Consider the following 15,659-nt stretch of genomic DNA (forward strand, 5'->3'; position numbering starts at 1 on the left):
AAATAGTTATGTAAGTTATGTTAAATAGTGAAAGTGAGATGAATAACATAGTATTTGGTGAAAACTCAACTGCAGTGGAACAGAAACAGTGCTGAATGTGACAAATACCGAAAATCTCTGCCTTCTTACATCCCTAGTCTCAGGCAGATCTCTCTAATTGCTTTACTACCCAAGATCATTTTCACTGAACTTTCTGCATTTAATGCATGTTAAATGCATTGTTCCACCAATGAGATATGATCCTTTCTTGGTAGGTTATAATATTTTAGCATACTGGCCACACCAGATTGTTGTGAGGATAAAATAGCCTACTATAAAATAGCCTAGACATAACCACTATCCATTATTCCCTGAGCTCCTTGGAGGAAGAATGGGATATAAATGTATATTAATTGAATCAAGCAAGCAAACAGACAAAACTTTGACTCCAGGTAATGACTGGCAGTGGCTGCTTATTCTTCCATAATTTTAATCTGCCTCCAAATCCACTGGCCTTCACCCTTGATCCTCCCACTCTGCTCAAAGTCCTTGCTTGTTGTATTGCTCCCCCCTTCTTTCTTTTTAAGTGGTCTCAGAGTGTCATTTCTTCCTAGTGCTGTTTTTGAGCATCAAAAGCTTGAGCATCCAATGTTGCCCTTTGAAAAGGACTGCCCTGTGTAGCCCCCTAAAGTCACATAGGGGCTAATGTGGTCCTTGAGAATCTACGTTATAGGCTGTTCCTGGATTTATTTTTAGCATTACTTCAGTTAGTGCATTTGTAGTATACAAATGTTGCTAACCTAGAGGTAAACAGATAGCAGTGATACCTTTAGCGGTTGACTAGCAGGTGCAGCCCTGCACCAAGCAACAGGTCCTGCACAGTCTACCCCCCCCCAAAGTGGACTTAAAGGACTAGGCCCTTCTCAGAGATGGGAGGGGTAGGCTCTGCCTATTGCTTCAAATGTATGGGGTGGTCTTTGATTACTTTGATGTTTGTTAACCTTTAAAGGAATGGACTTGTGCTGCTCATAGTAGCATGAACCCCTCTATGCCCATTCCCTCCACTTTCTAGGTCTTCAGAGTGACACTATATAATAGGACATCACATTACTCTGGTGCCACTCTAAGAAGTAAGGCTGGCTTGCCACACTTCCTGAAATGGCTTTAGAGCCACTTGACGTTATATTGTGTCATGCCACTCTGAAGACCTTCTTGGAAGTAGAGACACCGGAAGAAGGACAGCGCATGGAGGGGCTTGTGCTCCGATGAGTGGCATGAACCCCTTCTGTTAAAGGTTGAATGACAGCACTTCTTACATTTACACTAAGGGGTGAACAGAGTGGCCATGGAGAAGGGGGCTGAGTGGTCAGAGTGGAGTTGGGGAAAAGACACCTGGTTCATGGGTGGGGAAACTCAAACCAGGCAATGCCTCTGACAAACAAACCAATACTTTTACATAATGCTGGATGTGAATATTGGGGTTGGCAATAATGATATTTATTTATTTAACCGAATTTGTATACCACTTGATTGTAAGAACCTCTAAGCGATTTACATAAAATATACACTAAATTATCAATAAAGTCAGAAGTTAAAAACAAGTAGACCTAATAAAATACCAAAATATTAATAAAATCAGCAGTTAAAACTATACATTTTTCAATAAAAAATTACATGTTAAAATGCATGTCAACCTCACATATCTGGGCAGATTTGCCTACAAAGCAGCTTATAACAGGCACTGAAAGTAGTACAGTGAAGGCACCTGCCTAATTTTGATGGCTGTGTCCTTATCCACCCGACAAATCTATGTGGGACCTTTTTTTTTAGGTAACCAGTCTGAAAAGCAGATAAGGGGGGGACAGACAAGTGAACAGGATGTTCTTAGGGTGAAGGGCTATTCTTAAAGGGCCCACCTCCTCCTCATTCCTGTTACAACTCCTCATTTGCTTGCCTGTCTCTCTGGACCCAGTCTGCACCACCACCAGAGGGAGAAGCAAATGGAGAAGGCTCCCAAGGCTGACCGGGCAACTGAGCTAATGGTGACTGAAAAGAGGAGAACAAGTGATTGTGGTTGTTCCGGGGGTTGATTGTGGGCCTGTAGAATGTGAAAGGGCTGGCTCTACCAGTAGGCAGAATAAGGGTGACACCTCAGGCAACTGATTTTTAATGTCAGGAAAGGGCAGCAAATGTTATTTAATCTATTATGCTTGTATTTTACTGCCAGAGAGGGAAGGGTAGTTCTGCCTCAGATGCCAAAATAACTTGGCCAGTTTTGAGCACTGTGGATCTTGACTTGGGGTGGAGGTAGGGCAATGCCTGTTCAACCTCAGGCAATAAAATGTCTTCAGCAGGTATCCAGCTATGCCAATTGGGGTGGCTACTTACAGATTCCTAAAAAAAAAAAGCACAAAGGGGGGCATATGCCAATTGATATGCTTAGATGCAAATTTAGAAATAGTAACTATAATTTAAACAGAAATGCAATTTATCTCACCACAGTGGGGAAGACTGTAGCCCGGTGACATTTGTGGCTGCTCAGCCTGCTGTCCAGGTGCTCATTGTTGATGGGCAACCTTCAAGCCCCTCCTGCTCTCCCTTCTTATGGTTCTTTATCTTTTAACTGGGCTTGGATAAGGCAGCCCTTCAAACAGAGGACACATAATAGTCACCCAAATACATATCAGCTTGTGGCAGACTGCTCCTGTCCTACCATCACGTTCTGCCCTGGTTCCACCAAACTTGCTCCTTCTCCCTGTCTATGGACCAATCGTTAAAGCTGTCATCTCTAATGCACAGACTCCCAAACTCCCCACCCCCCACTGACCACTTGAAAATTGCCGATGGTCTTTGACGGACCACTGAATGATTTTTCTGCCCGCTAGAGCAATTATAATGCACTGTGCTAGAGGCTGTATGGTTTTTAATTGTATTTTTATTGCTCCTTTTATTTCTAATATTGCATTTTATTGTATTACAAATTGAATTCTATGGAATGTAAAGTAATACAATAAAATGCAATACAAGAAATAAAAGGAACAATAAAAATACAATTTGCATTCCATAGAATTCAAATTGTAATACAATAAAAGACAAGAAATAAAAGCAAAAACAAAATGCAATTAAAAATAAATATGAATACTTAATATGGACACATCACAGACTGTCCACTTGAATGAAGCTCATGGATCACAGTATGGGAATCCCTGTTCTAGTGCACAGGTGCAAAATGCAAAAATTATGCAAGAAGTCCTTTCTTAAAAAATACTTCCATATAAACTGCATGAAGCTCTATGCTCATTCCAGACACGGATATAGGAAATTTCAAGCTACCAAGGTTGCATCATCAAAGTAAAGTCAGGGGGGGACACACACAGCAATTTCATTTGCAGAATGTTCTATGCCTTCACAAAGCAGAATTTTGCTATTAGTCTCCAGAGGCCTCCTACCCTGTGCAAAATGAGTTAACTCCGTTAGACAGCAATTTAGAAAACATGTAATGACTTTCATAGAGAGATTTACCTCAGTAACTGGAACCCAATTTGATTCATCTGTTTTGTCCCCAACCCCAGCTTCAATAGCTATGATTACAAGAAATGAATTTATGAAAACATAAAAGTTCTAAATAGGCTGTATTTTTTATTTTTAAAAGATTGAGGTCAGTATTCCCTAGCTTGCAATTGGCAAACTGTGTTACATTCCTAGGTAGGTTTCCAGGAAAAAGAAATGGATGTCAAAAATAACATGTTCCTGAGAGGTGGTGCTTTAAAATAGGGGGCATTCATTATGTTCTGTGAAGCTCTGAGATCCTGGCGGAATGGTGGGGTTGGGGAGAGATTCTTTAAAAGCAAAACTGGAAAGGAGTCTAACTTGCTGTGGCATGATACAGTTGTGGTTCTTCATGGGTTAAAGGTGATTAAGACCATTCAGTCTTGATGCTGTAGTAAAGAAAGAGAGATGAGGCAAATCTCTGTTACGCTTCTTTGTGGATTAAAGGGGGGAAAGGAAGGAGAGGTGCAGTTCAATAAAGGAGGAGCTATCTCTTTTGAGAGAGGCACTTCAGATGATGATGGTGGTGGTGATTAAACCACCCTTTACCAGCAAGTTCCAGGGTGGCTTACAACAATTTAAAATTTAATAATAAAAACAATTAAAACAAATTACATTCACTGGAATAGGGTAGGTCCTGTAAACATATCAGGTGTCAAAGGCCAAGGTAAAGAGGTGTGTCTTCATCATACAGCCAGAACAATATAATGAAGGTGCCAGGTGCACCTCCGTGGGGAGGGAATTCCATAACCTATTAGCCACCACAGAAAATGTCCTCTTCCAGGCCACTACACCTTGACCATCTGAGGGTGGCAAGCTATGAAGAGGTCCCCCTCTGCCAATTTTAACACCTGAGAAGGTCTGTAGGGAAGGAGGCAAACTTTCAGATAATTCATCTTTGTCTCATGGATAAAAGGGGTAGAACCCAAACACAGCAAATATAATGTGAACGAAGTGTACACAAATCTTGATGGATGGGGGGGAGTTAGCAAACCTAAGGGTTTGCAATTGGAGGAAGGCAAGGCAGGAAGGACAGTATCGTTATGCACTGCAGAGCATCTGCCCTATTGTTGCCAATTTAATGATTTCTCCATTAAAATCTAGTGATGTTAGGTGCATGTCTGGTGGCAAATTTTCCTGCCTAGTAGCTAGTGGGAAATCTAGTGGATGTCAAACATTTTATGGTCAGGATCTGCTGGTTTTTACAAACACTTCAATTTCATTCCCCCCTCCCCCGCTATGATGTATTTCACGAAACTATCTAGCCAAAATCTACCCTTTAAAAAAAATTCTACTTTTGCATATTTTCATTGTTTGCATTTCTGTTCTTATGTATAGTCTAAAGTGCTATTTGACTATTGTTTTATTTCTGCTTTAAGCCATGGCTAGTTGGCTACCCCTTTGATTGAAAGCATTTACCCAGCACAACATAACAAGCCAGTGACAGAGAGACGGATTTTTAAGTCAAGTTTCCAGATCCTCTGGTGTGCTTGTTTTTTAAAGGTATTAAGACAAGGAGGTTCTTGCTAGTTGGCTGACTGAGAAGGAAAACATGTAGGCAACATTCTACCCCATCAAAGTGTGATGCAGCCTAAGCACCACCAAAGGAGACATGATGATTAGAAACTATAAGCCTCAGAAATAAATGGCCTGATCATGCACAGAGTGTACCTGCCTCACCAATGAGAAACCTCTGCTTGTATTTAATAAGGTGACTCCTCAACAGGTATCCTTTGTATAAACAGTACATCTTATAACCATCACAGGAAGGGGCTGCTGGATTAGGCAAAGGCCTGCCTAATCCTGCATCCAGTTCTCGGAGTAGCCAACTACACACACACACACACACACACATTTTTTAAACCTACAAAGAACAGGAATGCAAAACCTCCATACTTCTCTCAGATCTAAAAGAGACACACACCTATTTCTATCTGCAGTTCCAAACTTAAACACAAAACATCAATGGTTTAAATTCTGTTAACCACCTTGTTAAACAATTCCTCATAACAGTGTTTCACAATAACACAAAAATGTTATCAAACACAGTGTTCAGTGGGTTATGGTGAGATTTTGGTGGATTTGGGGCATGAATCTGGTGGTGGTGGGGGAAAGTTTGCTTGTTGGCAACACTGATATCCTCCTCCCCTGTAGTGCTCCGGCAACCTCTTAGGTGGTGGGTGCTATTAGTGCATCTGGTGGATGTGCCTAGGCGTTTTGGGCCTAGACAGTGCAGCAGTCTAGCTGAGTCCACGGCAGGACCTGAGAAGAAGCAGAGAGGCAGGTGAGCTGGCTCTCCAAGGCTCAGAAAACCTAATGAGAACTTACTAACTTAGCCCAGGCAGTGGAGAGCTGGAATATTGTGTGTTCGTGTGTGTCTGAGAGGCATTTCTTCCCTACTACAAAAGTTGAAAGAGAGATGCTTTCAATCCGTTCAAGCTGGTTCCGTTTCAAAATGGTTTTGAAGAGTACAACGTGGCTAGAACCGTAGTTGCTTTAGACCTCCACCCAACTGTGCAAATAATTATAAATAATTCACCTGATTTAACTTTTCTCATGCAAATTTTTGTACTACCAAAATAGGGCATGTGACATTTGCTGGTAGAGCCATCAGAAGCAGTATTACTTGGCTGGCCCAGGGCCTTTCTATAGAACGGAGATTGTGTGCTTCCACAGTTCATTCTAGCACCTGTAGTTTGGAGAGACATATAGTTCCCTTGTGACATGCTGTCAAGCATTTTGTTATGAAAAGTTATGTTTATATGTATTAATTTAATGTTTAAAGTGAAACTTCTCTTAATTGCTTTCCTGGCATGGCAACAGAGACCAGAGTAGTTGGTTCCGGGAAGTAGCTGTCTCAGGAGAACTGTACTCACAGTTCATGAGTTTACTAAAACATTGTACCTGCACAAAGAAGCCTCTCCACGCACACACACTTTGCATGCTGCAGGACTCACCTTTGGTACATCTACATCTGTGTGTGAAAATCCATTCTCAACTTTGATGCATGCACTGACACCATACGGGTGTTCAATGTTTAATCAGAGAAAACCAAATTTAGTCATCTTGGCTTTTGAAATAATATATTTGAAGGAATTTCAAGTGAACAGTTCTGCAAATTTGCAGAAAAATCATGGTGCATTAAACTTTATTGGTACGATATACATTTATTTCCTAGTAGTGTTATTTAGTTTACACAAATATTTTGCATGTGGAAAATATTGTATTTCAATTTATTTGCTTTTTTGTAAACTTCACAAGTCATAGATCCTAATTAAACTGCATAAATTGCGGTTTTGTTTTTTTGTCATTACATATGAAAACTTCACACCCCCAGAAACCTGTGACCAATGCCCCAATCCTTCTGTCCCAATTTTTGTCTCTGCCCCCCTCCAATGAAAATTGTCTTGCTACAATCCTGGGGGTACCGCAGGGCTCAGTCCTGGGCCCAGTGCTCTTCAGTGTTTTTATTAATGACTTGGATGAGGAGGTGCAGGGAATACTTATCAAATTTGCAGATGATACAAAATTGGAAGGCATAGCTAATACCTTGGAAGACAGAAAGAAAATTCAAAGGGATCTTGCTAGGCTGGAGAATTGGACTGAAAACAACATAATGAAATTTAGCAGGGATAAGTGCAAAGTTCTACACTTAGGAAAAAGAAACCAAATGCACAGTTATAAGATGGGGGATACTTGGCTCAGCAATACTACATGCGAGAAGGATCGTGGGATTGTTATTGAGCCAATAGTGCAATGTGGATGCAAAAAAAGCAAATGCTATTTTAGGTTGCATTTATAGTTTCCAAATTGTGTGAAGTATTAGTTCCCCTCTATTTGGCAATGGTTTGGCCTCATCTTGACTACTGCATCCGGTTCCAGACACCACACTTTCGGAAGGATGCAGACAAACTGGAACGGGTTCAGAGGAAAGCAACAAGGATGATCAGGAGACTGGAAGCAAAGCCCTATGAAGAGAGACTGAAAGAACTGGACATGTTTAGCCTGGAGAAGAGAAGACTGAAGGGAGATATGAGAGCGCTCTTCAAGTACATGAAAGGTTGCCACAGAGAGGAGGGCTAGGATCTCTTCTCAATCATCCCAGAGTGCAGGACACAGAATAATGGGCTCAAGTTGTAGGAAACTAGATTTCGACTGAACATCAGGAAAAATCTCCTAACTGTTAGAGTGGTACGTCAGTGGAACCAATGACCTAGGGAAGTGAACACTGGAGACATTCAAGAGGCAGCTGGACAGCCACCTGTCAGGTATGCTTTAATTTGGATTCCTGCACTGAGCAGGGGGTTGAACTCGATGACTTTATAGGCATCTTTCAATTCTACAATTCTTTGATTCTATGACCTTGAATTTGGCCTGGTAACAAACTGGTAACTTTAGGGTTAGCCACCATGATGACTTTCAGATGTTATTTGACTCCAACTCACATCATCCCCAGCCAGCATGGCCAATGATCAAGGATGATGGTAACTGTAATCCAACAACATGTGGACATTACACATTGGCTATCCTTGTACTTCGACATGGCTACTGGTCATTCTTTCATACACTCTACACTTGACCTTGTTGGTCCAGTTAATATTTTTATCAATTTTGCATATTTTTAATCAACTGCATAGGCACACCATGACATTAAGAACATCAAAGGCTGACCATCTGTGACATCGTTGTGGACAATGGGCAGCTGAATCATGCTTTCTCCATGCCATCACAAGTACTCATAATGGCTCAATACCAGCCTTTGCCAGTTTTCTTACTTCCCGCGTTGTGAGGAGGGAAAATAGCACTGAAAAGGACCAAACTACATTTACAAGTGGCTCCTCACTATCTGGAATGAAGACCTCTGAGCATGCATTACCCATGTGAACTGTGAGAAGTGTCGTGGGTTGTGATTCGAACTACACTTCCCAGACTTCCCACCAGTAATGCAAGTGCTAAGCATGCTCAGAAGTCTTTTTTGCATCACCTCACAACCATAAAGGGAGCTTGTGAAAGCAGGAGAGGAAGGAAAGTGTCAGACAGGAGACTGGTGACTGAGGAGGATCTTCCCCCGGCTGGGTGTTTCTGAGCATTGCAGAACTCATGAATGAAGCCCAGTGTTTTCTGAGACTTATCCATAGTATGTTAACTCGACAGAATGCTATTTGAAGGATTCCTCTATTTGAATGGCTATGCAGTCCAAGTCTGATTTAAAGATACCTAGCAGCCTTGTACCCAGTAATGCTCAGGAATTCTAAGTAACCAAAAATGTAGTGCAGTTTTGAAATATGTGGTTAAAATCAGTGCAGTTTTAAAAGGCTCAGTCCGCCATCTTGATTCAGAATGGCATCCAATTGTATCCAAAGCCATAAACAGAAACCTGCTCCTTGATTTGAGGAGCCATCATTTAGTTATACAACATGAGGAGATGTCCAAAATTTGGTTACAATATCTTAAGAGGCATCCAGATGCCTAGCAAACAACTAGCTTTCCAAAATATATAGTAGAAGAATTATAAGAAGGGTGAGCAGGAGCCCTGAAGTTGTCATCAACAGTTAACATCTCAACAGCAACTAAACAGATACAAAGCACACTTGGTCACAGCCTACCCCACTATGGTGAGATATATTGTATTTCTATTTAAAACATAATATTTCTAAACTTTTATCTCATTCATATTGGTATATGCAAATATTAGGCCAATCTGGGTTCCCTTTGGGGGGGGGGGACACAAATGTGTAAGTGGTCACCATACTTACCCTAGAAAGACTCAGAAAGATCTCACCCCATTCCTAATTGAGATAGGTGGGATTCATCCATCAATACCCCAAAGTACTTTCTTGGACATTTGCCAGCAAGTGCAAAAATCTTGATCCTACCCATGGCAGAAGTTTTGCATCACTGTCAGGCCAAGGGCATGAGGAATACCAGTCCAGATTGCAGGAGTGGAGCAAAGAGATCTCAGTAGAGCAACAAGGCCTAAGGTTAATGGATACTTTCCAAGTATTTTTTTTAAAAAAAATAAGCAATGTATTTTTCCAACATTTGTTGCAGTTATTTTTATGTACCTCATGACAACAATAGGAGAGTTATCAACACAGAAGAGTCACTCCCTTTTCTCAAACAGAGGTGTTCCTCTGACATGCATACTGAATACATGAGCCCATTGAATTGTTTAGAACTACAGTGTGCAGTACTAACAAAATAAATGCAAAAATGGCATCTTGACATTCTCCACCCTATTTGTGAGCAGAGAAGTTTGGGGGAGTTCCCTGAGTTTCTCTAGGAAGGGAAGAAGAATTTCTCCCATGATTTCTTAGGGGTGGAACTCACCCTTACCAGTAGCAGTAGTACAGCTGCATTCTTTTTTCCCTAAGGTGGTGTTTTGATTTTGCTGCTACCCCAAAGAAAATGGTAGAGAATACTTATTCTGCAAAGTGGACTTTATGATTCGGAGGGTGGGGGAGCTGGGATGAGAAAAAGAAAAAGAGACATTTTCTAAGAAAAAGATTGCCTCAGGTCTATTGGAGACAAACCTATGTTCATACAACCCCCTTCACACATTCATTGAACATATGAGATGACAGAGGACAGCTGTTTCCTGGCCAGGCGTCTCCCATGGTGACACAATGCCCTGGATGGCCAAACATTGGGAAATGGTGAAAAAAGGACCCTGTGTGGATATATCTGTGTGTGCATAGGGTTCCTCTACTTGACTAGGAACTCGAGCCAATTAGAGATCCTGACTACATATAAATATACAGACTTAGGATCCCAACAATGCCAGATGGGTTACTGATGGCCAGAGTCCCATTGGTATAGGAGATGTATGCCAGGAAATGTGTTCTCACTACCCTCTCACATGTTCATTGAACCCATTAAGAGATTATATGGATGCTCCTGAGCAATAGTCACATTTGGTCTGAAACAACAAAAGGCCAATATTTTTATTTATTTATTTATTTATTATACTTGTATACCGCCCCATAGCCAAAGCTCTCTGGGCGGTTTACAGTAACTAAAAACAAATACAGTTTAAAATACATCTTTTAAAAAACAATTTAAAACACAATTTAAAAATTTAAAACAATATAAAACACATGCTAAAATGCCTGGGAGAAGAGGAAAGTCTTCACCTGGCGCCAAAAAGGATGACCGCACCCAACGTTTTCATGTAGATGTTGAACAGCATGGGGGACAGAACTGACCCCTGCAGAACCCCATACAGGAGAGTCCAGGGTGCCGAGCAATGTTCCCCAAGCACCATCTTCTGAAGGCGACCTGCCAAGTAGGAGCGGAACCACTGCAATGCCCTTTCTTTAAATAGTTCTGGGAAATTGATGGCATTATAATTTGGTCCAACACTTAAAATGTGACGTTGATGGTGATTTATTTCATTTGTTAGTTGCCTAATACCAAGTGGTCTCTAGGCAATTTACAACAGATTAAAAAAAATACAGAAATTTAAAACACGAATCATAGGTAAAAACATGTACAATCAATAAAATCTACCAATTCAGTTTAACTCTTCAGTTGATGATATTATGATGATGGAGAAGGAGAAGAAAATGATCTACACTTGGTAATCATATTGTTTTGATAGTGAATGTCTTTCCATGAATCATTTATTAATATTTGTAACAATCAGGCAATGAAAGAATCTGAATGTTTTATTTCAAATTTGCACATTTTTGTGCTTCTGGTTTTTCTCCTGCTAGAAAGTAGGGAAAGTATAACTAACTGAAGAAGTGGAATTAACCTCACATGGTTGACATTCCACTTATAAGCTTGTTTGTAATTAGATAATTGGGTTGAATAGTCAGATATCTCAATGAATTTTGGTAAACAAATTCAGGAAACAATTGTACATTCCAAGTTCAAATAAAGCTCAACCTGCATACCCATTTTCAAAGAGAAAATAAGATTAAAATTGTTTTGTTATGAAAATGTCTGCCTTGACACACTGATCTACCTGAATTAAGGTTGGTGTACAGAACACCATGTTTCAGTTTTAAATGTCGCTCCACTCGTGGTTTCAAGAGGAGGACGAAAGATGCAAAGCACCCTGGAATGTAACGTCTCCCATGAGCACTGAGATACCTAAGTGAAACTTAGTATGTATGGTCATCATAACTCTCCATTTAAAATTTGAATGCCAGCTTGACCTCTGAACCACTTTTTAAAGAAGGATGAAAAAATACATTGCAATAGGCTATCTGAGAACTCTTAAAGGATTGTGTTTTACTTGTAAAGATACTCAGTGAATAAGATGGAATTTGCTTTAGTCATTAATGTAATTGGGGAAGGACATGCATATATAGTTGCCTTTTTAAACACATTCCATCAGTCTTACCAGCCTAGCTTTGAAGGGTAACAAATTTTTACCCTGTCCCGAAGGAGAGCGTGGGCAAAGTGACAAGTTTGAGACATCCTTTGCCCTCTCTCTTTCAAATGACAGAGAACCACCCATCTAATAAAGGGATGTCAGTTTAAATTATTAAGTAATCTGCCTTTGCCTTCATTCCTGCCCCCCCCACACCCCCACCTTTTGCCAGCTGAGGAATTCTTTCCTCATCAAGTTGCATAAATATCTGCTTTCTCCTAACTATAACTATACATCCCTTGCTGAATAGAGGTGGGCAGCTTCCGGGTGAAAAGTGAACATCTCCCCAAGTGACTTCCTCAGGTATTTCATTCCTCACAATCTCTCCTGGGATTTGTGCATCATACAATTAAGTTGACAGCATATAAAACTTTAGGAAGCAAAATGAGGAAAATGAGAAAAATCAAACATGATGAAGGAAATAGAGTTGGAAGATCAGCATTTCTGAATGGTCCAGAGCTTTCTAAATCCAAAAGTTAAACTTAGTTTGGAGTCTTAACAGTAAGTACAAGCACGATCACATCCTTTGGGCCATCCTCTCTTAGCTGCATACCCATGTCTATTTTGGGACAATGTTTTCATTGCCATATATGAGCTGTTCGTTTCCATTACACTATGTCAGGTTTCACCCAGATAATAAACAGAATTAGAAGACAGTTCACTGAATGATCAGTTTATTCTATAAGGAATCCTGACCAAAAACTGTGGATGCAGAAAACTAAAGGGTTTGTTTTCCTGTTTAGCATAAGCTCAATTAAAAACAAACAAACATAAAGCAAAACTTTCATGTCCCTGTTTTCTTTTTTCTTCTTTAGGAAACAATTATCCAGAGACTTGGTTTTATACTTTCTCAAAGGCAGTTGAAAAAGTTTACAGATTGTTACTGTGACTCAGAAAATGACAACAATGTCCCTTGAAGTTTCCATAAGAGAATGCACATTTATTACTTACTGAAGGACTGTAAATTAATGCTGCAATCATGCTAAACGGCTCTGGCAGAGCTTGGTGCACTTTAAATTAGGCTCCAATGTGGCTTTCTCTGGGAGTCCAACTTTCAAGAATAGCTGCTTGGCATTGAAATGCGAGTGTAAGATTAATAATGTGGGTTCCTTATTTTTGGTACAGACATTCCTATTTTTGGTGCATGGGAAGTACTGAATTGAAGAGATTTCCTCTGAGAGGAACCAAATGTGAACGGCAACAGTGTGAATGATGATTATATGAATAGCTAGTGACAAGGGACTGGGAGCTAAACCTGATCCAACAGAATAAAGCTATGCACAATAGCAATTAGGCTTAATGGGGTGGGGGAAATCAGGAAAATCTTTGAAAAAGCTCTGAGTAAGAATGGGGACCATGTCAGATAAGCCAGTTCATTTAACGTATGTGACAAAGGGATGCTTAATGCAATTTGCATGCTAAAGCTTTGACCTGTTCCAGTTTATTTATTCAGCTGTGAGCATCAAGTGGGAAGGTGAATAAGCTCAGGAAGAATGAATGTGTTAACCATGTATTCAATAAGCATGGTAAAACATTACAAGATGAGGAATCCCCCTCACTTCTAGGGCAGTGCTATCTCCTGGAAGGCAAATCTTGCCGTTACCTTTTTCAAAGCTCTCAAAAGCAACACACTCCCTTGAGTGGGTAAGAGGTTATCCATATTGAAAGTATAACAATTTTCTTATTCTCTCCATCCACACACACCCTGTCCCCCCTTGACTTCATCCTGTTGATTTGGGTTAGGTTTATTACTACTGTTGAGATTTTAATGTTTTAATGTATATGTATGTTTTTATTCTGTACGTTGCCCAGAGTGGCTGGACAACCTGCTGGATGGGCGACTAATAAATCTAATAAATAAATAAATAAATCCTTTACCCCTGGCATTTATCATCTTTATCCTAGGGTCTATTAGTATACTTACAAACACAGAATATCACACAATAGGTTTTTGAGAAGGTAGTCTTAACTTTGTACGTCAATTTTACCCTGCTTGGTAGGGACTTTTCTCCCAAAAATAGAAAATTCCTTTATAATAAGAACTATAGCTCTATTAGTGGACCGGTCATGTCATTTGAAAGAATGCATTGTAAATCTAGAAATACTGATCACTGCCTTGCCACTCTGGAAACCATTTCACTGGAATAGATACATGTCCTGACTTAATTTCTTTTATTTTTAATTAAAAAATGCATGAAGGTACTTTGATGTCTCATACTACTTTTTTTGTATACAAAATATTTTCAGCAGTAGCAGCTACTTGATGGATAGCAATGAGAAGCAGGATGATTTTTTAAAAAGTCAGCCATGCACTTTGACGTCCAACTTCTGCCTAACAGACACCTCAGCTTGCTTTTAAACACAACAGATATTGAAATCGATTGCTTTGCATCAAGGAGACACAATGCATATCTGTATTCATTCCTAATGAAAATAAGAAACCAGGTTATTTATTTGGGAATTTTGCAAACCTCAGAACAGATGCTTCCAAAGCCAAAGCCAGCAAGAGCAATGATAAACTGTTGCATTCCTTTTAATTAAGTCTGTCTCAGTACAATCTTCTGCATGACTTACTCAGAAGTAAGTTCCATTGAGTTCAATGGGGCTTACTGCCAAGTAAGTGGATATAGGACTGCAGCCTCAGTGAGGAACAGCTGCCCATTCTGAGACATGGTGAACTCTTGAGTTCAATATTGACACACAATCTCTTACATCTCCCTAGGAAACCTTAACCTAGCCAATGTTCAACTCTCTGATAAATGCCATTCTTTTGAAACTTAAAACATTCCACAGTTTGAATCCTCTTTCTCTGTAGCCTTCTGTCTGATTCAAAAGAAGCTGCATTTTTCTCTTCCATGCAGCCTCCTGTTTCTTCAGCTACTTGCTACCCTCTCTCCATATTAAAAGCATTTTGTCCACTCACCTCACTCATTATTGTTTGGAAATGACAGTTCTCAGATTTCCACTTCCTCAGAAAAAGGCTACGGTACCAAGCTCTTCACACTGTTTCTAGCTTTTCTCTTAAAAAGGGCTACCCAGTGGCATCATGCCTCTACTGAACCAATAAGAAGCATTCACCTGCTGGACCCCCCTCCCCTTCAGCATGCATCTGAGAGCACAAAGGGCCACCTAGTGGTGAGAAAGAAAAAAGGCAGAGTAGTTCTAAAAAATCATGTTTATAAAGAGGAAAGAAAAAATTGGCAGGAGAAGGCAAGGAAAAAGAGAGGGAGAGAGGGATACACTGTGTGACTTCCTGACAATAACTGAAATGAAAACAGTAACAAGTATGAAGCCCATGGCAACGAAGCACCATCCAGTTCACTGATAAACATTTCTGAAAGCAACTATCTCAAGCCCTGCAAGTTGCCACACTTTTCTTGGTGGAACCTCCAATGCTTTTAATACCCACAGAAATCCTTCAGGCAATGCTTTCCTCATCCCTGCACTTCACACTGAGAAGACTTTCTCTGTTGGATGCCTGTCTGTCACACAAATCTGAAGTGGTTATGTTCCGGGGGAAACAATTTTGTGGCACTGTTCCTTGCACATTCCTTTTCAAAAGGAAAAAAAAAGTCTGGTAAGAATGCACAGAGCCATAGAACTGGACCGGAGAGCCTTCAAAACACAAAATCAACTAAAAGGAAGGTGTAACTAACATGTAAGGGACTGCTGCCAGCCAGGCACATGCACATGGTATCCTGGGACAGCTTGCATCACTGTCCTGCTGTCCTAGCCCAACCACTGCCACCTA

The 15,659-nt window shown here is 40.3% G+C and overlaps 1 protein-coding gene across 1 annotated transcript in view; it reads right to left on the reverse strand.

Annotated features, from left to right (window-relative positions):
- The window catches only part of PCP4 (Purkinje cell protein 4), a 72,383-nt gene extending 57,436 nt beyond the window's left edge, over positions 1-14,947 (reverse strand). Inside the window, exon 1 of the mRNA XM_061629465.1 lies at positions 14,832-14,947. Coding sequence (XP_061485449.1) covers positions 14,832-14,840 — 9 coding nt within the window. The 5' untranslated portion in view covers positions 14,841-14,947. The remainder of the gene's footprint in view (positions 1-14,831) is intronic.
- Positions 14,948-15,659: the final 712 nt, after the last annotated feature.

This window comes from Rhineura floridana, chromosome 5, assembly GCF_030035675.1.
Source record: "Rhineura floridana isolate rRhiFlo1 chromosome 5, rRhiFlo1.hap2, whole genome shotgun sequence".
In the NCBI taxonomy this organism is placed as follows: Eukaryota; Metazoa; Chordata; class Lepidosauria; order Squamata; family Rhineuridae; genus Rhineura; species Rhineura floridana.